General features: G+C 36.6%; 1 protein-coding gene across 2 annotated transcripts in view; it reads right to left on the bottom strand.

The window, feature by feature from the left end:
• btbd11b (BTB (POZ) domain containing 11b) overlaps positions 1-22,896 on the bottom strand; it is a 79,195-nt gene that overhangs the window by 15,911 nt on the left and 40,388 nt on the right. For both annotated transcript variants that reach the window (XM_030136327.1, XM_030136328.1), the window contains exons 2-5: positions 14,705-14,863; positions 7,708-7,912; positions 1,201-1,353; positions 785-950 (exon numbers count right to left, since the gene is read on the bottom strand). In XM_030136327.1, the coding sequence (XP_029992187.1) occupies positions 785-950; positions 1,201-1,353; positions 7,708-7,912; positions 14,705-14,863 (683 nt within the window). The remainder of the gene's footprint in view (positions 1-784; positions 951-1,200; positions 1,354-7,707; positions 7,913-14,704; positions 14,864-22,896) is intronic.

A 22,896-nucleotide genomic window follows, 5' to 3' on the forward strand; every position in this document is an offset into this window, starting at 1 on the left:
TATTTAATACAAAAATCTGTATGTAACATGGTGAAAAGGACACGAAAATCACACACAACTATTTTTTTTTTTTAAATATCTTTTTATTCTCTCACAGGTACATCTTGGGAATTAAACTAATTATGGAAGGTAGAGTGTTTCACAAGAATGACCACTGTTGCAAAATTGTTCGCGATTTAAATGTGTTTAACTGGGCAGGTTCTGCATGTAACGCAAGTGGACACAATGGGTTACATACAAAACCTGGAACGAGACTGAGATTCATGAAAAACCCACATGTCTGGGTTAGAAAAACCACTAAGATCGACACATTTAACACAGTGTCTTTATTTATATCGCTATATAAGACCATTTAAAGCTATGTTTTCAAGATAAAATGCACTGACACCTAGGCAGCTTTTCATGTCCCAATTTTGGTCCTATTTTTGGCCTCAATATTTTATTAAAAATTCATTAATTATGGGATGGCTCAGAGCAAGAGTACAATTTTTTTTGCATTCATCTGAGGTTATCATTAGGTACACCCTGGGGGGAAATATGTCTAAATTTCTCTTTTATTATTGGGTCTAAAAAGATGGAAAAGTGCCAGGTACCAAAATGAACCCAGTTTCATAGAAGCCCCATGTTTGACTACCTCTTTGAGCTGAAGTCTGTATGGTGTTCAAAAGCGAGACACACTTCCCTCCACATGCTGTGTGGTGGTTTATGTGTGTATTTCAGTATAAATGAGTTTGCCTATACATTTTTGAGAGTGTTGGATATGAGTGTTGGATGTGTCTCTTACCTGCTCGCTCATGCTGTTGATACCATCCGGTCCAAGCAGGTTGACAGCCTGCTTCACCAGGTCTGTGCGTCCACAGCTGAGCATGCGGAAGCCCAGGTCCTGTAGGAACTTTGCCTCAGTTGAAGCAGCATCCAGTTTCCTTGAGGCACAGAAGCAGTCATCCGTTCTGAAGGGCAAAGCGCGTTAAGTGATTCACAGTGCAGACTGACTGTTTTGACTGTTTGCATTGCACCATATTTTCCCTAAACACCTGACAAGACAGCATAATTTTTAACACCGCTGGCAAAATGAAACCATGATAAATATGTTTTACCCCCCCTTTCTCACATCACTAAATTAAGTGTTTATATCATATGTGTGTGCTTGGGTGCACATGCTCTGCAGCCTGAAGGCAAGTACGCTGCTTACAGCCGTACCGGAGCTGGCGGGGCTCACAGTCCACTCCAGGCAGCAGCAGTCTGGCCGCCTGCCGAACATCATCGCTGTCCACAGAGAAGCTGCGTCTGTGTTCTGTGTGAACTACTGCCACACGCACCCACTCCATCAGAGGTGGCAGCACCATGAAGGGCCTGTAGGGGGAGATAGAGACTCATGATCACTATTGGAGACACAGTTTGAACTTTAGCTATACTCAATAAATACCCCAGCAAGGAAAAAAAATCTACCTAATACAGAATTTATTTATTTTATTTTATTTATTTATTTATTTTTTTTGTGATCTAGCCTGATATTGCGGGGTGTGAGAACAAGATGAACTAGAAGATGAAATCAAAGACCCAAAAGCGGTGCATCACTCAGAAACACTTAGATATGAGAAAATCTTAACCATGCAGGATCAGACCATAGATTAGAGACTTGAAATCATCAGTGAAAAAAAAAAACATATTCTGTTTTACGTAATCTCTATAGATATAAAAATCCTCAATGTTTGTTAATCTTTTGAGTATCTATCAAATACTATGCATATATATATTCTGAATACCTAAAGAGTAGTCGTACTGTATTATGCAATATTGTAACATCATCCATTAGAAAAGAACTCTCAGTGTAATAATCCATCATAAAATAATGCATTACAATACTTTAAATATGTATTGTGATGTCCTTAAGCTATCACTAAGTATTATGGATATCATACCACTACTTACAAGGACACTGCATTTAATCTGCTTTGCATAACATTGCAGCATTTTATGAGCATCATCGTTCTTTCATGAACATAATGGATGGAGCCTATGGTTATTGCATGCTACCGTAAAGTATTCTTGACAGCTCATCGTAGGAATAACAGTAAGGATGACTTGCTTTTCTGAAAATGTATATATTACAGTGCTCATAAACAGACTGCAAATGATACTGTGCTCATACAGGTGATGCTGACGCTTCAGAGTAAAAGATGTAAAAAGCCTGAGAGCGAAGTGTAGGTCTGGTGGAAAAACACCATTTCAATCACAGACTGATATGAAGAAATTGCGACTGAAATGAGGTAAAAATGTAACCATAAAGTCTAATGGATGTCTCAGCAAGGAGGATATAAGCTTCTATATTTAAACAAAGAATACTTTTTTGAACATCCGTTTGGGGGAATTCATGGCTTGGAAGAAAATGAATATCTCTGCTTTTTTCAGAGAGGGAAAATTTCTGTGACTGATGTGACTTTCCTGAGCGATACAAAAGCACCGTGAGAATTATGAAAAGCATCAATTACATAACTTCACCTTCTGTGTTTTTGCACCTCTCCCCCACTCATCCTGAGTCAGTGTTTACTGCAGCCACAGAGGAGCCATATGCTTAAAAATACATATGCATGATATTGCATTCTGACCTCTATTACTGTACTGACAGCACAATATGAATGCACTCTCTATACAACGAGCTGTCATGAATAGATTATGCAAAATATAACCACATTATGAGTGTTGTTTTTTTTTTTTAACCATAACACCTTATGACAGAAAGTAATTATACGGCTAATATATGCATGAGGTTTTGAAATATAAATAATTGATGTTAATTTTAGCTCTTACATTTGCGTTTTTGTACATAATTGTGATTTTAAAGTGATTTGATTTGTGTTTGTTAAATGCAATTATTTTATCTTCTTTTTTTGCAGAAACTGCCTTTTATCACTATAATAATAATAATAATAATAATAATAATAATAATAATAATAATAATAATAATAATAATAATACATTTTGTTTGTATAGTGCTTTTCATGGAACTAAAAGACACTTTACATACAACAGACAAAAACGGAAACCAAACACATTAAAAATAGATTAAAAGCAGGTGCAAAAGGGAGGTATATGAATATAAAACAATTAAACATTAAAGTTAAACATTAAAAGCAATCTTGGAATAATCTACGACCTGAACTTCAATCAACATCTTTATCATTATTTAAAAAGCAACTGAAAAGGACTCTAATTCATGAAAAAATGTAGGGCTGTATATCATTTGATTTGTATTTGTAATTTGATTTGCATTTTTATTGTTTTTACTTTAGTTTATTATTTCAGTTATATTGTATTTTTAATTCTTTTTTCTTTTTTTTTTTTTTTTTTCTTGGGTATTGTTTATTTCCAGGGAGGTATTCACATAAGCCCTTTCTGGCTTCTAACCACTCCTGCACAATGATGTTGCTTGTTTGAATGTTGTGATTTTAAATTTTCTCTTGCTGTTTTATGATGTGCAAATAAATAAATAAAAAAAAATAGATCAATACATGAGTTTTTAAAAGGGATTTAAAGGTGTTGAGGTCAGGGCAGTGTCAGATGGTAGGTAGGAGGGAGTTCCAGAGGGTTAGAGCATATAAAACAGTATGTATGTTTTTCATTCAGCTATCACACGTTGCACGTTGTCTGTGCATGATGAAACCTATGGTGTGTTCCTCCAGGGTTTACTGTTCTGTGCATCACCAACGATGTCTTGATGCCTGTACTGTCCTTGACACATGCTAAGCTAACAGCTGTCACTCACTGTTAATTAGTCCCATCAGTTGTAGTTTGACTCACGGGAGGATCTTTTAGTGATAGGTTGATCTGCAAAGAAATGCAAAGACTGTTTCTCACTTCCAAGCAGCCTGACCTACAACCATGTGATGTTATTGGTTCCATAGGCTTCATTAAAGCAGTGCACAACACCTCATCAGAACCCAAGAAATGTATAAGCCCTACAAGCCCAACAGAAAACTACTTCAGAAGTTCAAGGTCCTCCTGTTTTCATGTGAACGTCTTTGAAGAACCCAAAAAAAAGTGAGGACAACGTACTGCAGAGTCAGTGTTTTTCTTAATTGTAGCTCATTTCATTTGAGCCCTTGTGACTAAAACAAATACGCACGGATGTGGTTTTCATTACTAATGATAATCAGAGCTAAAGCAGATGTCAGTCAGACACCTGGGACACACATTAGCTGATATCTACTCCACTGCAGGCGATAAAGTCTGGAGTCTTTGAGGACGACTGCTCAGGCTCATCTGTCAGCCCTGTTTCCACCTCTGCTGCGAGCTGACAAAGGTTCCTACTTAAGTGAAAGATACACTAAGCAGCTCAAGATGTACATGAGTGTGAGTAAAAGAAAAAGAAAAATAGATCACTATACTTACTCATGAAATGTAATCGGTCATACACTGTAAGCCCTGACTCTGTATTTACTAAAATGCTTTAATTACAATGTACTTAAATGATTTAAGTTTTATTACATTACTATAAAATGTTAAGTATATTCTACTAATTTGTAGACACAGTCGAAAGTATGAAAAAGTTTAAGTTGAATGGATTTGAATCACTAAGTTTTAGTCATGACCACACCTTTTTATCTCTGCATTGCATTGTGGGTATTGGGCATGTTGTTGAAAATGTGTTATTTTTATGTGCACGGGTTCAGTGGGGTTGTGGTGTTAGTGTTAATTTTGACTTAATGTGTGTATGGCGGTGTTTATTGGCCTTTTTGTGTTTGTTTTTGTATTTTTGTAGAGCTGCACCATGAGTGAGAGCCATAGGCCAAACAATGGCTTTACTGTTCATCTATGATAGTTATTTTTCAATATGAATCATTATGCCTTGCTGAGTTGGAAGCACTTCTTGTACATAAAAATTACATTGAGTTACCTTCATGTGTAACTTCCATCCACACTGCAATATATTAAGTTGAGTAAATATACAAAGTAATTTATGTTGCAAAAATTTGAATTTAAATCAGCTTGGAATTGAGTACAATGAAATGGTGATATTAAGTCTATGATTATATAAAGCAATTGACATTGCAACAAATTTCAAGTTAAATTAACTAGGCATTTAGTGTGTTGGACTTAAAATAGCGATTCCATTCAAATCAAGCATTTAAGTTTAATTCAAGTTTTCATTACTCATTACTTAAATTTTTTAAGGCAACCAGTTTACTTAAATTTTTAAGTACACTGAACTTATCCAGTCTTACACTGCAGATTAGTAAATATACTGTTAAAATGCAATAATATAACTGATTACTTTTTGAGTATTGAAAAGTGTGTCTCTCCCACATATCACTTCCCACCTCAGAATGGTTGGTTATTATATCCTACATATAAGCTTTTCACTTTGTGACTATGACTATAAGCAATTAAATTACTTAACTCCTTCATGTGTGCAATACTGTTTATCAATCTAGTAAAAGTCTGTTTTTTCATATAGTAGAAAAAGCAAAGTTTAGACTATTTTCTCAAAAAAACTTCCACAACAGCTGCCTGTAAGGGATTTGTAATATCTACTAAAACTAATATCTAACACAATTTAGAACCATGATTTGAATCTGAGAGCTGGACGCATTAGTATCCTTTACTAGTGCTGTGATAAATCCCTTAACATGTACAATCTCGTTGTCAAGGGGGTCTCAGCATACACCAAATAAAATCAGCAAAATTTCGAAACCACTCGTAAACGTTTTTGTGTGTTTGTATGTGGAGTGAAATTTTGGAACCGTCTGGATATCCAACACAAGCAATGTCAAAATATCCAACAATTTAAACTGGTAAATAAACAGATGGTCTGGTCACAGTACAAAGATAGAGGGTCCTAATACTTATGTTACATTAATAATCTTTCTTGTCTTATTTCAGCTGTTCCTTGTTTTTTGTGTTTGTTGATTGTTATGCTTTGCTATCATGTATAGGTATAAGTTTTTTTTTCTCCTTGATTTCTTACTATCTGTTCTATTTCTAAGGACTAAGTAAGATTACTTTGTTTTGTTGCATATTCAAAATAAACTAAACTAAAAAAAAAAAAAAAATCTAACCTCATAAGAGATCTAAGGGACTTGATTTTTCATATATTATGCTGATAGGAAGCTAAAGGATAGACTATTGTGTGGAGAAGGGGTGGGATTAAAAAAAGTTATACTTCCTCCCACTCCTTTTTGAATGTGCAAATGAAGTCATATTTTGCTTTCATGTATTTGTATGTTTTTTTCTCCATGATTTCTTCCTGTTTTATTTCTAAGGACTAAGTAATATTACTTTGTTTTGTTGCATATTCAAAATAAACTAAACAAAAAAAACAAAAAAAAAAACAAAAAAAAAAAACAAAAAAAAAATTCTTCCAGATTGGATACCCAAGGTTGGATTTAGATGGACCTCAGTATGTAGAAGTAAATCGGAAAGGCCCATGACCACCTGGAAGCAACTCTATAATTCAGAACTCAGATGGATTTGTCATTGAGGGAACCACCAGTCTTCCGAGGGGCAATGGCTTGGTGGTGGAGGGCCCCAAAGCCTCACTCGGAGATTATCGGAAAACATTCAGAATGACTTGTGGGACCAACAGGAAGTGTCAAAAAGCTATAGCTTATAGGACGAAAGAAATAAAACCGTGAAAATATCGTCTAATCTTACATCATCCATGCTTCACACATTCACTATACTTTTACTGCTGAATTCTAATTGGAACCACTTATACTCACAAATTTGTTCTTAAATGGAGTGTTTTTGAAAGAACTTGCAGGATCAACCCATTTTTTTTGTACCCTGAAATATCTCCCAAGTACAAACACAATTTATGAGTACACCAGACCTGTTGTATCAAGTTTAACTAGTTTCCTGTAATTCTAACCTAAGATTTTCAGTAAACGACTGTATATTTCATGACTTTGAAGCAATTTTGAGTTTTACAACCCTATTCACCTCCTCATTTATTGATCTGTTTGACACAGCTGGCATTCATCATGTTCATGGAGTCATTTATATAGTTCCCTAAAATTGTGACTATTTGCTCTGATGTGGTGTACTACTGTAAGCTCATTGTACTAAAAAAATGTAAGAGGAAATTCAGATTACAGTATGTAAATGTTCTTGCGTCAGTGACAGTAATTTTCTTTACTGATACTGGGCAGTGGGCACAGTCATTTCTGGGCCGGCCCATTCCAACTGCCTCTTTCCTGCCATCGCTCAGGTCACCCAGAGGGCTTAACGTAGTAGCCAATAATCTGACAATTTACTTATGTAAAACTGCTTTCCTTCCAGAGGAAAACATCTGGTGTGCCATTTCAGGGATAAGCACAGAGAGCCAGAAATACAATAAAAGAACAGTCTGTAGAGGTGTACAGTTACATTGCAGATCCCTACAGAATATTACCAACAGATTGTAACTAAAGTTATATGCTGAGGTGAGGGGGAGGACATGTGCAGAGGTGTAAATTGGAGGGAGTTTCCACTTTGTGTCACTGTGGCCTTATGGTGGTCTTTTATTATTGTCCTGCTGAACATTAAAGCAGCTATATTTTACTGCCCATACTGTAGTACAAAATGAGGTGCAGAGGTCTAATGAATTAATCAATACCAGACTCTTTGTTGCGTGTGCAATCTATCTTTTATCTTTTACTGGACTGTGTTATTTAGGATGTGTATTGACCAACTTGGAGCTCCTATTTTTACTTTCTTTCATCCTACCTCTCTGTTTGTAAGGTAACCTTTGACGGCTCAATGTTGGGGTTCTCCCACTCCATCTGAGGACAGTGCATGAAGTAACACAGAGTGTAGATCGCCTCAGGAGACCAGTGAATCACACCGCTCTTCTGGTGAATCGGTGTCCCGTTATTGTGGTTCTTCATGTACAGTGGCTGTAGGTGGTGCATAGCCCGAGACACCAGGTCACCTATATGCAAACAAACACACACACACACACACACACACACACACACACACACACACACACACACACACACATGGACAACAAAGAGGATCACAACTGAGAATCACAAGCAGTGAGAGCAGAATTCATGTGCAGGCACACTCTGAGATAACAGAGAAGACAGGAATATTTTAAGCACACGGCCTTTAAACAGATGTGGTGGGAATCATCCTCATTCCTTCCATCCCCCTAAGAGCTCACTCTGTCAGGGGAAATTGGGAGTTTTCCACACACTACAGTCAGGAAAAAGACAGGGTTCACCCTCGTCCTTTCTTTACAGCTCACGTGGGAAAAGGAGGAGAATAATCTACTAAGGAACGGACTGTGTGAAGAATGAATATTTATGGATAAGCATTAGCTACTCCCAGCTATTCCCCTGTATAATTTGTCAGCACGTTAAGGTCATCCAGTTGGGCTTGAAAAATCAAGACTTGAGAGGATTCTGCTAATGAAAATTTTAATATTCTCTAGGTGGGTGGAAAGTAAAGTAAACAGTTCTTGTAAAAGCCTATTATGTTCTGATTTCATACTGAAAGGACAATGGCGAATGAAAAAAATCAGTAAAAAAAATAAATAAAAATCATGAAATTAGCTTTTGTAATTACTTAATTTGAAGGTAATTTTACAGATAACTGCTTGGTCACGATATCCATTCACTGGAATATACCACTATGACTGTGGCACTGTAGTTATTGGCAGAGTGGCAGCGTCTGCTTACTTGAAAAACAACCTTGCATTATTACTGCAAGACCTCAAATCCCATTTCACTGAGTGCTGTCAGATTTCTGTCGCTTCTCCCTTCTGTCTAGACCCACTGCTACTATGAGAAAATGTAATGAAATTCTGAAGCAGGGTTGATCTAAAAAAACACTCTGTGTCACAGTGTTCTGGTCAATTTGATGCTATTCAAAGGAAACAGTAATAGAGCACAATGGAACTTTGTTCTCAAGTCTAATTGAATGACACTGTATGTGGACATAAACACTATAGAACAGGGACAAACAGACGTTGTGACGGACAAAGGGTTTGTTTAGCATCAGAACTGCACTGTTTGGCATTTGCGGAGATTCCATTTAGCTGCAACAATGCAAGAGCCAAGTGTGAAAAGAACATCTGAATGAGGGAAGAGCCTTCATGCAATAAAACAGTCAATCTCTCAGTTGTCCTTTGGGAACAGTGGTGCTGCTGGAGAAAAGATTAAGAAATATCCTGGACATCACCTTATGATGCAATGAACAGGAAATGTGTTGATGGTAACCACATTTTTCATAAACTTTAGGTCAAAAATTTGTCTGTGGCGTGTTATCTGAATTATAACAAAACAATATTCCAGATTATCTTGTTACACTGTTGTTTTTTAGGATGGAAAGGGGAGCTGAGGTGGTCAGCTGCAGCCAGTTCTCATGTCTTATTTATGCTGGTCTGTGACATTTCGTTCTGAGGAGGAGCACTGGCAAAAGGAGGCTGGCAGATCGTGGCCAGGTTGAGGAGGAAGATTATTTTTTCAGCCTGCAGAGCAACGCAGAAAGATTGGAACAGTGAACTACTAGGAGCTTAACACATAGAGATTACTGCTGCTCCTTCAGCAGGTCTTTACAGAAATACCCACCAATAGTACTAAATGCCAATACAAGAGGCTCCTAAAGACCTGGAAACTACTTTCAGTGTCCATATATTGGCTCTGAACAATGAGATGATGTTGTTGTGACAAAAAGTAGGAAGTGCAGATAAATTAATGTAGTTTAATAAGTCACAACCTTAACATTCATTGTCAGATTTAATGCTTTAATCAGCTTGTCATTTCAGGTAATTAATTTTATGCAAACAAGAAGAGCAGCAGAGGACATTCATAGCAGCTCCTGCTCTTCAGGTATCTCGGTGATTGCCTGTAGCCTTTAAATTTCAAGGTCATGCTGTCTCCGGTTTAAAGGCTTGAAAATCTCCGTAGAAAAATAGAATTACACAAATTATATGTCATTTTCAAGGACAATGGCAGTGTTTTGATTTATGAAGTATTTTATGACAGTTGGCACCTTTAAGGCCAGTAACTGTCAGAGTAGCACCAACATAAAAATTGTAAAAGCTGGTGAAAAGGAACATATACTTTTTAGAAATGTGAATGAAATTAAGTAATATCTGATGGAGCAATTATATTAAAGTCTTTGTGGGGAAATAAGTCCAGTGTAACCAGCTTTCCTTTGGGTATTGATGACGGGGTTTTGGCTGCGATGTGCAATGACTGTGCCGCTGCTGCCAATATCACAGTTTTTGTGTTTCAATTATTTGCTGCTATGCTGCCATGATTATGTTTAATGGTCGCCTGTGGCTATGCTGACTCAACAAGATGCTAAGCTACTCTTTTTCATTTTCCCTGAGCCAAAGTTATAAACAACCAGTGATTTTGCATATTATCATTATCATCATTATCATCATCATCATTACCATCATTTTCATCATCATCATCATCATCATCATCATCATCATCATCATCATCCATTTCTACCTTAAATTTCAGTGTGATTTCACATCATGTGGACTGAAAGTCTTGTATTATATTAAGTGACAGGAAGAAGTGCTTGGCCTCCCTGTAGCGACTATACCCTTCAAGGAGTTTAAGATCCAGGACAGGTTAGTTTGAACAAGCTGACAAACAAAGTAAAGCCACATGACAGTTCTTTTGCTGTCAGAGGTCTCTGGAGTCTTTATTAAAGAGAAAAGTATGAACTCAGTGAGAATGGGAGTGTCAGGCATATCACATCCTGGTCAGTTCAGAATGTTGTTATACAAGAGGCTCCTGTTGTTGAAATAGAACTGAATAGTTATAAAGATACTGCAACACTGCAGAACTATACTGCCCTCTTTACACCTATAGTTCCTGAGTAATTGAATAAATTTCATAGCATTCTCCTGCTACCCTAAAATACACTAGCATCATGCTGTGCCATTAGAATTACAAATTATGAATGCAATAGATACATTAAACAGTAATAGCTATGTTTCTGCTGCCACAATTTTTTTTTTTCTTTTTTTTTTCTTTTTTTGCTGAACTGTATAACTTGGAGTACTGATGGCAATTAGCAGAATCTTTTCAGCAGCAGCATCTTGTGTTTGTTCTTGGCTGAAATACTTAGAGGAAAACTGTCCAAAGTACAGATTCTATTACACTAAACCCCAAAAATAAAACAAAAAATGGAAGACAGCAGCGGAGACAAAACAGAGGGACACATTACCATCTCTGAAAATGCTAAGCATTGCTCCTAATGACTTTTATGGTGTGTTTTTGAACCGAGTCTTGTTCAGAAATGATAAATCATCATGCTCCTAATTGCTTTTAAAAATAATGATAACTGTATTGAGTATGGGGAACTGGGGAGCTAAATATGAATTATTAAGAACAGTACTGGTATTTTAAAGAGTCGTTACATGTAATACCATTTATTGTAAATATAATTGCACATAATTTAATTTATGGACAAGTTAAAAGGTTGTGAATAACTTAACAAGGAAGTCAGTAGAAGAACTAAATCAAGACATAAATCAAACAGAGATATTGCAACATTCAGTCAGGAATACTTCATAGTTTAAAGCATTCATAGCTGTTCCAACAGCTCTGACGATATTTAGCACAACGGCTGGTTTAGTACACTCCTGTGGTAAAGCCCACAGATGCACTAACTAACACAATGATGTCACTGCCATTTGACCTTGTTTCACTTTGCGGTGCTGATAATTTATTTTTTTAGCCATGTATAGATTTATATACAGAGAAAGCCTACATGCAGCGTATTGTATCCTCCACCGACCTGCTCTTCTAAAAATAGACTAGGCCGAATTCACTGGCATATTAAGTTACACTAACAACCCTGTATGGACAGATTTCAAGCAGGTTTTTGTCTAACGTGAGTAAGTGATGATTACACACAAAGAACTGCAGCATTTTGGAGGCTGTCACTTCAAATATGCAAATCTGGCATTTAGATGGAAGAGAACATGAGAAAATACAGAGAGGTAAATCAGTGGCAAACCTCTAACTCTAAATACCACTCCAAAGTCATTTCTTACATAAGATGCAAACGTTCCTATGTTGGGGCTCATTCCTACTCAGCATATTACTGCAAATAAAACTCTTATCTGTCCTTTCCCAAACAGTTGCATCTTTTGTTTTTCTTTGTTTCCTATTTGTTTTCTTTTAAATATATGCCACAGCATGATGGTGTAATCATTTCTAGCTCAGCTGCTTTCTCCAATTATTCTTTTTTTCAGCTTGAGCTGTGTGTCTATTTGCAAATCCTAGAGTTATTTACAGAATTCCTCTCCAGAACTGATAACATTACCGCTGGACTAAGCTGTGCTATTATCCATCGGCGGCTCTGTTGTCTCAGAGTGTGTTTGCAGTGTCAACATAACAGAATGAGTCCTTGCTTGACCTCATCAATATAACATGGACAGAGGACTGGTGATTTGGCTCGGCTTTGCACCTCCCACTTCGGTCCAGAGAAAACATACAATGAGGAGGATTGGCTCAATGTTTATTCTGATGATAAATGTTTACACTGGATATACAGAAAGCACTTTCCAGCCTTGTCTTGTGACGCTGATGTCATGACAGCTAAAACAAACCCTTATACCCCTTTTTTCATTGTTTGGCTTGATTGTTTTTTGTTTAAAACACTGCACATTAGGATATATTTGGTGTCTGAAACTATAGTTTTTCTGTAAGTGGATGCAGAAGCATTCAGATGTGTTTTCTGAAATGAGCTGCAGAGTTGCACACAAGCAAAGCATCAAAACAAAATCACTTTAAATTAGCTTCCTACTTGCTCGCTGAGACAACTTACTGATTATATCTGATTATATCACATCGCAAAATGACACTGCTTGCCACTTTATATTTTGAGAATGTATGAATGTTATTTTTCCACTAAATACAAAGTCTAGTGGAAACTTGTACTGCTGAACTTTTGCAGCGTCAAAGTTTGTATATGTAGAACGTGAGGCCATAGTATGCAACTTTTCCAATAACATAGAAAAAATCTTATCAAATTGAATCCTAAAACCAATGTAAATGACTTCAAATTAGAGAAATATTCACAGTATTCACTTGGATGCCTACTATTCCTTGAATAATAAATATATTGTATGTGGGCAGACGTTAAATTTATTCAGTTCATCACAATTATATGTTAAACATCTATTCAAATAAATCCTGTGATTCATTAGAATTTCTCACATTGATGGTATAACTGAAAGTAGGACAAAGATATGGCACACACAATGTTAAAGAGGAGTTTTTTTTTTTTTGCACATAAGTGTTACCATTCGCCTCAAAAGTGAAAATCTTGTAAATGTAGATGTAAATTAGTTCGGCTGTTCACTTGAAGCAACCCCAGAATAATTTAATTTTTATATCAGATGGTTTAAATTCGGCTTTGGAGAATTTTCAATCCAAGAAGAAGATTCTAGGGGAAACACCAATTATTGAACATGGAGCATATCTGGCTTGGAAATAGACAAATTTAAAGCTTTTGAATTTCAGCCCAGTGCACCAGATGTCAGCAATTTCAGCTCCTGCTCAGCTAGCCTTCAACCCATTTATGAAGCATTTCCTTGAAGTTCTCTGAACTGAAATACTCTCTCTACAAACATCTTTGACAGATCACTAAAGAAGTGTACGTCTGAATAATGCACCTGTGTGGGACTGTTGGGCACTGACATGTACATAAAACACCCTGAATTTTTCTGTGTGTTTCTAGACTGTATGAATCTCAAACGTTGTCCACTGATGTCGTTGTCGGCTTGATTATTGCAACAGTGTCTTTACAGGTTTACCTAAAAAAATCCAAACTGCAGCTCATTCAGAACTCTGCTGCTAGAGTCCTCACTAAGACCAGAAAAACGGACCATATTAGTCCAACTCTGAGGTCCTTACATTGGCTACCTGTTTGTCTGAGGATAGACTTTAAAGTTCTGTTGGTGGCCTATAAAGCTCTGAATGGTTTAGGACCTAAATACATCAATGACCTCCTGACCCAGTATGAACCCACCAGACCCCTCAGGTCATCTGGATCTGGTCTGTTGTCAGTTCCCAGAGTCAGAACCAGACAAGGAGAAGCTGCGTTCAGCTACTATGCTCCACATGTCTGGAACAAACTCCCAGAAAACCTCAGATCAGCTGAAACACTCAGTTTATTTAAATCCAGGTTAAAGACCCACCTGTTCTCAGCTGCATTTGAATAGAGTTTTTATTCTTTTAAGCTTAGAGTTTTTATCTGTTTTATCTGCTTATCTGTTTTATCTATTTACCTAATTTTGTTTTGATTTGTTTGTTTGTTTTTCTCATTCCTATACTTTTTATTGCTTCTGCTGTAATGCTTTTAACATTTTATATAAAGCACTTTGAATTGTCTTGTACACGAAATGTGCTATATAAATAAACCTGCCTTGCCTTGCCTTGATGATGGACAATAAGGTCTGGCTCCCTGTCAGTTTATCGCAAAGGAGTTGGCGCCTGGTGTGATCAAACTCCTGTGCAGGCCAATCAATTCTTCTTTGCTCAACTTTTTATTCACATACCTCACTTTGTGCACAGCAGCAGTTGCCCTGCCTGGGATCAAGCACTATGCAGGGGGGCAGTAGTAGTTATTGGCATTCCTGACACAGCTTTTCCCTTCAAACACACACACAAACACACGCACACACGCACACACACACACATACATGCACACACACACAGACTAGCACACAAAAAACACTCACTGAGTTCAGAGATGCTGCCCACTCTTGTGGCCAGTAAGCATTGTTCAATGGACCGCAGCTCAGACTGACTGTGGGTGTTTGCCTCTGCACTCTTCCCTGCTCGCTGCTGCTGCTGCTGATCTCTGAGAAGAGTCAGACCCTCAGGTAGGCTGAGGACACCTGAGGGAGGGAAGAACAGACAGAAACATTTAGAGTTTTCTTACTCTACAAATGACTAAAACTTATAAAGGACATATTCTGCAGTCTTAAAAAAAAGATTATGTAAAACAAAAAACAAAAAAACCCAAAAAGCAGAATAAAATCCAGTTATTGCAGCTGTTTTTATCCAAATTCTCAAGAAAAAAAAAAAAAACATAAATGTTACATATCAGTGCAATAGCTGTATATACATATTTCATTTTAATAAAAAGAATAAAAAGGTTATGAAAGAGTACCAAATTATCTGTAATTATTTGCGTCAAGAGTGAGAATCTGACCAAGAAAACAAAGAACCTGAAAGGTAGTAATTATGCTTCTTAGTTGCACCTGTCAAAGACGTCTCCCAAAGGCAATAATGTGCACTATTTCAAAAGCATTTCCATTATTCACACCTCTGTGTGTTCGCTGCACCACAACTACAGAGGGTGACAAGGCGAACTGCTCTTCATTTCGCTTTGTTGACAGTTTCTTATTTCTCTGTAACTTCGTGCTGCACCCTTCATACTGTTTGCAGGGTGTCAACTCAGAAAACTGAGATTCTACATGTAGTTCAGTGATCGCAGTGAAGAAAGAGGCTTTGGTTTTAATGGCTTCTCTCTAATAAGATGCTGTTAATTTAAAGCACACACTGCCTGCAGCAACAATGACACTCAACATTCAACCTGTGTCCGCAGACAGCCTTAAAGGGCATTTTATTCCAACTTATACAGAAAGGGGTTAGTTAATGATTCCTGTTCACTTAGTACCAGTATTTCCATTTTTGGTTTTACACATACAGTCAGTAAACTAACCTTGGTCTATATATATTTCTTCTATATAGACATAGTACACCCATAGCATAGACATAGTTACAACAAATCAAGACACAACAAACAAAACAACTTTCATACAGCACAAATACATAATAAATATATGGTTACATACAATAGAAGAAATTAGGTTAATAAGGGCAACTTCAACAACGATTTCAGTGTAAATTTAGAAGCAACTACATTGAAGTGGATTGTTTTCTCAATCCTTTAGCCCTTAAAGATCTAGAACTTTCCTGTGTCAACTTCCCAATGAATTTCTCTCTACATTTAACTGTTTCCAAGTGATTTATGACCATGTATTATTTTATCCTTTATGCATTTTTTTTTTTTTTTTACTGGCCATGTAGATGTTCATAAAAGCTCAGAGTAAATTCAAAAATTCTCATATCAGAGCAGAGAAAACTGAAGCAGAAGTGACTTTTTTCAGCAAAATATCTCATTAGCTGAACATAAAAGCAAGCATCTACTATTTTTATGTGTTAAACTACATGTTTTATTGGTGAATCGATGTTTCAGAAGATGAAGGTATTTCCTCATTGATTATGAAGCCTCTAAATGTCCAAATGGGCCATGTCTGATGTTGCCGAAAAGCTGAGAAACTACATTTTACTTGAATTATTTACATGTATTGATAGGATTTGTGGATCAAAACATATTCAACATTTTAGCTTTTGGTTGCTGGTAGTTATTTAGGTCTTAAAGGGTTGAAATAGACTTAAAATCCCCCAAAAATAACCAGTTCTGACAGTTTCCCACCTCTGACTCTTTAAATTATGTTAATGATGTTAACAGAGAGAGGGTGATTAATTGGTTTGACTGATCAACCAGTGCCAGTAGGGTGTTTTACAAAATACTGATGTTAATGGAATTTCCGTCTGACAGTGGCCGATACTGTACTATAGCACAATTACTGAATGATCAGAATCTTCAACTGGAATTAATGACTTTTAAGGTAATGACACCTAAAATCACATACATTTGTTGTTCAGTTCCAGATTTATTGATTTATTACATTTCCTATGGTGTGTTTTCTTATATGAAACTACCCTTTATTACAGTGATTCCCAACCTTTTTTGGCTCATGACCCCATTTTAACATCACAAATTTGTGGCGACTCCAGACATACAAAACAAAGACATGTTTTTTGCTAAAATTAATTTGTTTTTGATCATGTAATAGTTTGCTATACTATGTTGCAAATAAACATAAATTTTAGATGATATTTAGTCTATATAATGTATATTATTATGGACAGAGGCAGAAAAGCCAGGTGTAGATTACTGCACAAAGTGAGAATTTTATTTTCCTTGGACAGGATATATATAGTCAGTCCAGCTTGTATTTACAAGGCTGACAATTAATACTGAACAAACAATAACTCAAACTATGAATTATGAAAGAGCTGCAGCATCTTAAACTGACCATAATGAAGATTTGAAAGATAAACAGTACCACAGTGCTTTAGTTTCAGCTTCAGAGTTTGTCATGACTTTTATGGATTGTGACTGTCTCTGTCAAAACCATATATTTTTTATTAGTAAGTTTTTATTTCTATTTTTATCAATTACTATAAACTTCAGGCGACCTTATTTGAATTCCAGGCGACCCCACGTGGAGTCCTGACCCCAAGGTTGAAAAACACTGCATAAAAACTTCACTACTGGTTGACCTCTGGATGATGATAAGGAAAGAAGCACATTGTTTTGCTATGAGCAATTCACGTAATAAAAAAAAAAACAGTGGCAAAACATCTAGAAATGTAATTCCTCATAATAAGTCACAGATGTTTAGTTCATAAACCCAGAGAGCAGCTGTTAACAGAGCAGCAACCATGGCAGCATCTCTTCAACATCTTTGGTCAGGGTGCTACAGAAGACATCACCATCTGCTGCACCTGTACCAGTGTCTTAAACAGCTCCAGATTTCAGCTAAAACCCCAGACAACCATCAAGACCACTTATGTAAAAAAAAACCCATGCTGTATACAATTTTACAAGAGTCTGATTTTGCAGGGATTACTCTTCATTCCTTCTTCATTGCTTTTATTGCTTGCAGTGTGCCACCTTTTAGGAGCAGTTGTGCAAAGCTCTGGGAAATCCATCTTAAAACATTTAAAGCAGCAGGTGGTCCGCACTGGCATCCACCTAGTTTCCACTTTCTTCTCAAACAATTTTATAAGAAAGTAAATTGCCCACTCAGACACATGCATGACCACAGAATTCATGGCCCACCCCCTTGTTATTGTGCACAGACCAAAGACCCCCAGGTGTGATTCAGCAGAATACTGCACCACACAAGGCCATAATTCTCATAATTGGCCTCAGATGGCAACAAAACTGATTTGAACTGGGTAGGGTTCGGTGAAAGTCTCTACTGCTGACTCTTATAAGATCATGTTAACCCTGCCTTTAGTTTAATACATCAAACATATTACACAAGGTGAAACTGGGTAGAGTGTTCCCTCTCTGGATCCTCTAACACAGTCTTCCATCTTCCAAAACAACCCTATGAAGCTCTTCGTAGACACAGATGTGTACTTAGTTACACACTAATAAAAGCATGGCAATAATTAAAATGCAACCAGAGAATTAGTTATTGTTTTAACCAACATAATTCAGCCTGTTAGCATGGCAACAAGTGCTTAATGAAGCTCCAGCTGACGGATCTTCTTAACTTTGCAAGTATCGCGAACACATATTTCACCATGTCTTATTCTTTTTGTTGATTAAGTGATTTATTCTGAACATGCAATGAAATTTAACATATATGTGAACAAGCAAAACATAAATAATGATACAAATATCAACAATCATAACAATCTTAGACAGAAGAACAGCACAACCAATAGAACCTATAGCAGAACATATAGATATCAAATCAGAGATCACCAAGTGTAGTATAATTCATCTGAAGGGGAACATAACGGTGTGAAAATTTAACTGCAAACTGAATTTTTAAGAAAAAACAAACAAAAAAAAAAAACCCAGGATCAGGGTGGAACTACAGCACTGTTTTTCAACCTTGGTGTCGGGACCCCACGTGGGGTTGCCTAGAATTCAAATAAGGTTGCCTGAAATTTCTAGTAATTAATAAAAATAAAAACCTTACTAATAAAAAATACATGGTGAGTTGAGAGAGACAATCTCAACACATAAAAGACATGGCAAACTGTGAAGCTGAAACTGAAGCACTGTGGTACTGTTTATCTTTCAAATGGTCATTGTGGTCGGTTTCAGATGCTGCAGCTCTTTCATAATTCATAGTTTGAGTTCTAGTTTGTTTAGTATTAATTGTCAGCCTTGTAAATCCAAGCTGGACTGACTGTACATATCCTGACCAAGGAAAATAAAATTCTCATTTTGTGCAGTAATCTACACCTGGCTTTTCTGCCTCCATCCATAATAACATCATATAGCCTAAATGTCGTCTAAAATTAACATTTATTTGCAACATAGTATAGCAAACTAGTACATAATCAAAACAAATTAATTTTAACAAAAAAAAAAAAAGTCTCAGATTTGAATGTCAGGGGTCGCCAGAAATTTGTGATGTTAAAATGGGGTCACGAGTCAAAAAAGGTTGGGAACCATTGAAAAAGAGGAATCAAATGTACTACAAAAAGGCCTGATTGAGGCCTATTAATGTCCAAGATTGCTAAATAAAACACTCAACACTTAAACCTAAATAATTTGCATCAATACATAAATTGGAGCTAAAAATGAGATGGGATAAAATACAAAAGAACCACAATGAAGAGAAAGAGCAAATATAACCAGGGTGACTGAATGCATAAGTAAGCACACAGTCCCGTTATAATGCATTTTGGCTGGATGTCATACTGTCACAGTGTACTGCGACTTGAATAAAACACACACATAACAGTCCCTGCGCTGTCTGTACACTTACACAAGTTGAAGGCAATTCATTTATAGCTGGCCAAAAACCAAATAATATATGCATTTCAAGCTCCGTGCGGTTACACTTGAGCTTTTAACTGTCCAACTCCTTAACCTTGGTTCAGGGGAATAGTGGAGGGAGCAGGCCCAGCTGACAGTGAAGTGCTGAATGCTCTCAGGATGGACTGAGGCAAGGTGACTCACTGGCTCTCTGTGTCCTAATGCAAGGCAGTGTCTACCCTCAGGGAGGAACTGATGGAGCTCTTACATGCCAGCTAGTCACTGACTGCAGTCGCCCTCTATGCACTTGCATGATGAAAACTCTTGTTAGTATCTTCCTCCTGATTGTCACTCTGTCACTGCACCAGTAGACTCCTGGAAAACTGAATGTTGGTGGGTTTTAAAGTGAAGCTGAGTGGGGATATATGTTGTTTGCTGGTAATTTTTGTAATAATAAAAGCTATTTTAGTATTTAATGTAGTGATAGGATAGGATAGGATAGGATAGGATAGGATAGGATAGGATAGGATAGGATAGGATAGGATAGGATAGGATAGGATAGGATAGGAAAGCCCATAAAGACCCAAACATCCACTGTCAACCAAAAGCATCTACCGATCTAAACTGTCAATCCACTACTCCTATCAACCCATGTAAATAATTAGTGTAAAATACAGTTCATGGTCATCAGATACAACCCATTTGGATGCTCAGAGACTCCGTAGTGAACGTGGAAACACCATCATCATCTATAACATTGATTCACCAGTAAAACCCATGGAGTTGGATCAAAGACAGCGGATGGAGACACTTGTTTTTATGTTCAGTTAATGATACATTTTGCTGAAAAAGTCACTTTTTCTTCAGTTTTCTTTGTTTTGATTAAATAACCTTTGACTTTAATTTGAGCTTTTATGAGCATCTACATGATCAGAGAATTAAGTATAGAAAAATAGATGATTTTTATTGGGAAAAAAAAAGCAAAATTCAGAGGATAATAGTAAAATAAATCATGATAAATCACTTAGGAAAGGTTAAATAGAAAGAAAAATTCATTTGCGAACTGACACTTAAGTCACACTGGGTCCTTATAGGATAGGATAGGATAGGATAGGATATTGTTATTGGTGCCATAGGTGAGACTGTCACTGGAGAGGAAATAATGAATACAGCGATTGCCATTAAGATATCACTGGATGCAGCTATTTTTCTTCTGCCACTTGAAAGATTATCCAGTTCATGCTCAAGTACATATTCCACACAAACAGCTAAAAAAAGATGAAAAAACAAAAAAAAAACTAACTGCATTTGTTGCTTAATTCTCCATTTTGACTGCCTGGTAATTGCATTTACATGTTCATCAGGTTGGGTTTTTTGAGTATCCTGGATACAACCTTATACCGGTTTTACTCTAGCTGGAGATCTCTGATAGTATCCGGGATAATGTTACAAGAATGCACCTTATCCCGGTTACTGATAGTTGTGGATTAGTAAATGACGTAACAGAAATACAAACTGATGAAAGCATCTCACTACAAGAGAGATAAGAGATGCAGAGTCTTGTTTTTCATTAATGAAAAAACTAAATATACTTAAGATGGAAACAGCATCATAAAGCTGACGGTTTAAAGGCCATATTGAAACAACCAACAGGCTTCGACGGTTCAACAAGTCAGGTCACGATGTAACACACTACATAAACATTCCTATGTGGATTCATGTTGAAATGATTCTCTAAACTCCATCATGACGACCCTCTGCCATCAATCACAGCTGCAGGTCTTCATCCTCCTCCTCATCACGCTATGTGGTGACAGTGACAAAATAACAGCTGGAGGACATGTTTACCTGTTGATCTCTTCTCCCACTGCTGACAGTAGATGAATACTGGTAAGACAAATCAAACAATGTGATGCTGGCATTTAACAGAGCTAAGTCTGCTGTAAACAGAAGTGGCCTCATTTCCTGCAGCCAAAGTAACTTAAATGTTAGGCAGCAGTTAATGAAACTTCAGACTGAATTACAATAATATGTCATAATAGAATAGAACAGAGTAGAATAGAATAGAATAGAATAGAATAGAATAGAATAGAATAGAATAGAATAGAACACTTCATTGTCATTCAAAAACATACCAGCTAGTGTGCATATAGAACGAAGTTTTACTGCATTGACTTACCATAGGACTCACACAATAAAACTATGACATTAAGTGTGAAATCTATCTACGTGCAAATTACAAGAAATATATATTAAAAAAAAATGTACAGTTGCTTATAAATTAATAATATATTACGCAGCAATAAAACAGCAAACAAGGTGACTTTCAGGTGATATTGCAGTGCCTTAAAGGAGTGATATTTTGCTTTTTTAAAATGGAATTATGCATTTTAAAACATTTCCCTGTGGTCTACATAAACTGTAAATGTTATGCTTCTGAATTCTTCATTAATTCAACTCCACAGGTCCATCAACCCTATTTCTGATTAATGACACCAGAAAGGTCGTTTTGAGCGCTGGCCCTTTAAATCCAAATGAGCCACTTCAGGCCCCGCCCCCTCCAGGTTGTTGATTGTACTTTCTGTCCCGTTTACCCACTCGTGTTCGTTAATACAACCAACAACTGGACATTTTAGGTAATCGGCTCAAAGTTTGGACATATTTTCAGTATGGACTACAACCACTGCTACTGACAAACACTTATGTCGTACTCGGAGAAATGTTTGTCGGAAGTCTTAACCTTATACGTGCAAATGTCGTGATCTAACTAGTTATAAAACGTAACAAATTAAGCAGGAATTAAAACGGGTTGTAGAAATCCACTTGATTTTTGCCAAAATGAATATAAAGATAGCTTTGCAGCACCTGGAGGGTTCAAATTCAAACTTTTTGAACTATTAGGGTCCAAATACACAAATAAATGTACCAAAGACTTATAAAAATGGATTTAGCAAAATATGAGCCCTTGAGTATACATCATTAAATGCACAAGCTCAGAAACATCACAAGCGCAAACAGCATCAGTTATGAGTAACAGGGATACGAGTGTTTATCATGTAAACAGGGATACAACTACACAGATATGATTTCTATGTGTTTCATGTAAGCACTGCATAGCAAACAGGGATATGAATCATAACGGGATGCTAATGTGCATGTAAACATTAATGATGGTTTCTAAGATTAACTGACTATTGCTGGGCCTATATTCTGATAATATACATGGGAGATAATTTCTAAATTCAAATTTTCTTCAAATCATTATTTATTGTCAAATAATTGGTT

The sequence above is a fragment of the Sphaeramia orbicularis genome, chromosome 6 (assembly GCF_902148855.1).
Source record: "Sphaeramia orbicularis chromosome 6, fSphaOr1.1, whole genome shotgun sequence".
Classification (NCBI taxonomy): domain Eukaryota; kingdom Metazoa; phylum Chordata; class Actinopteri; order Kurtiformes; family Apogonidae; genus Sphaeramia; species Sphaeramia orbicularis.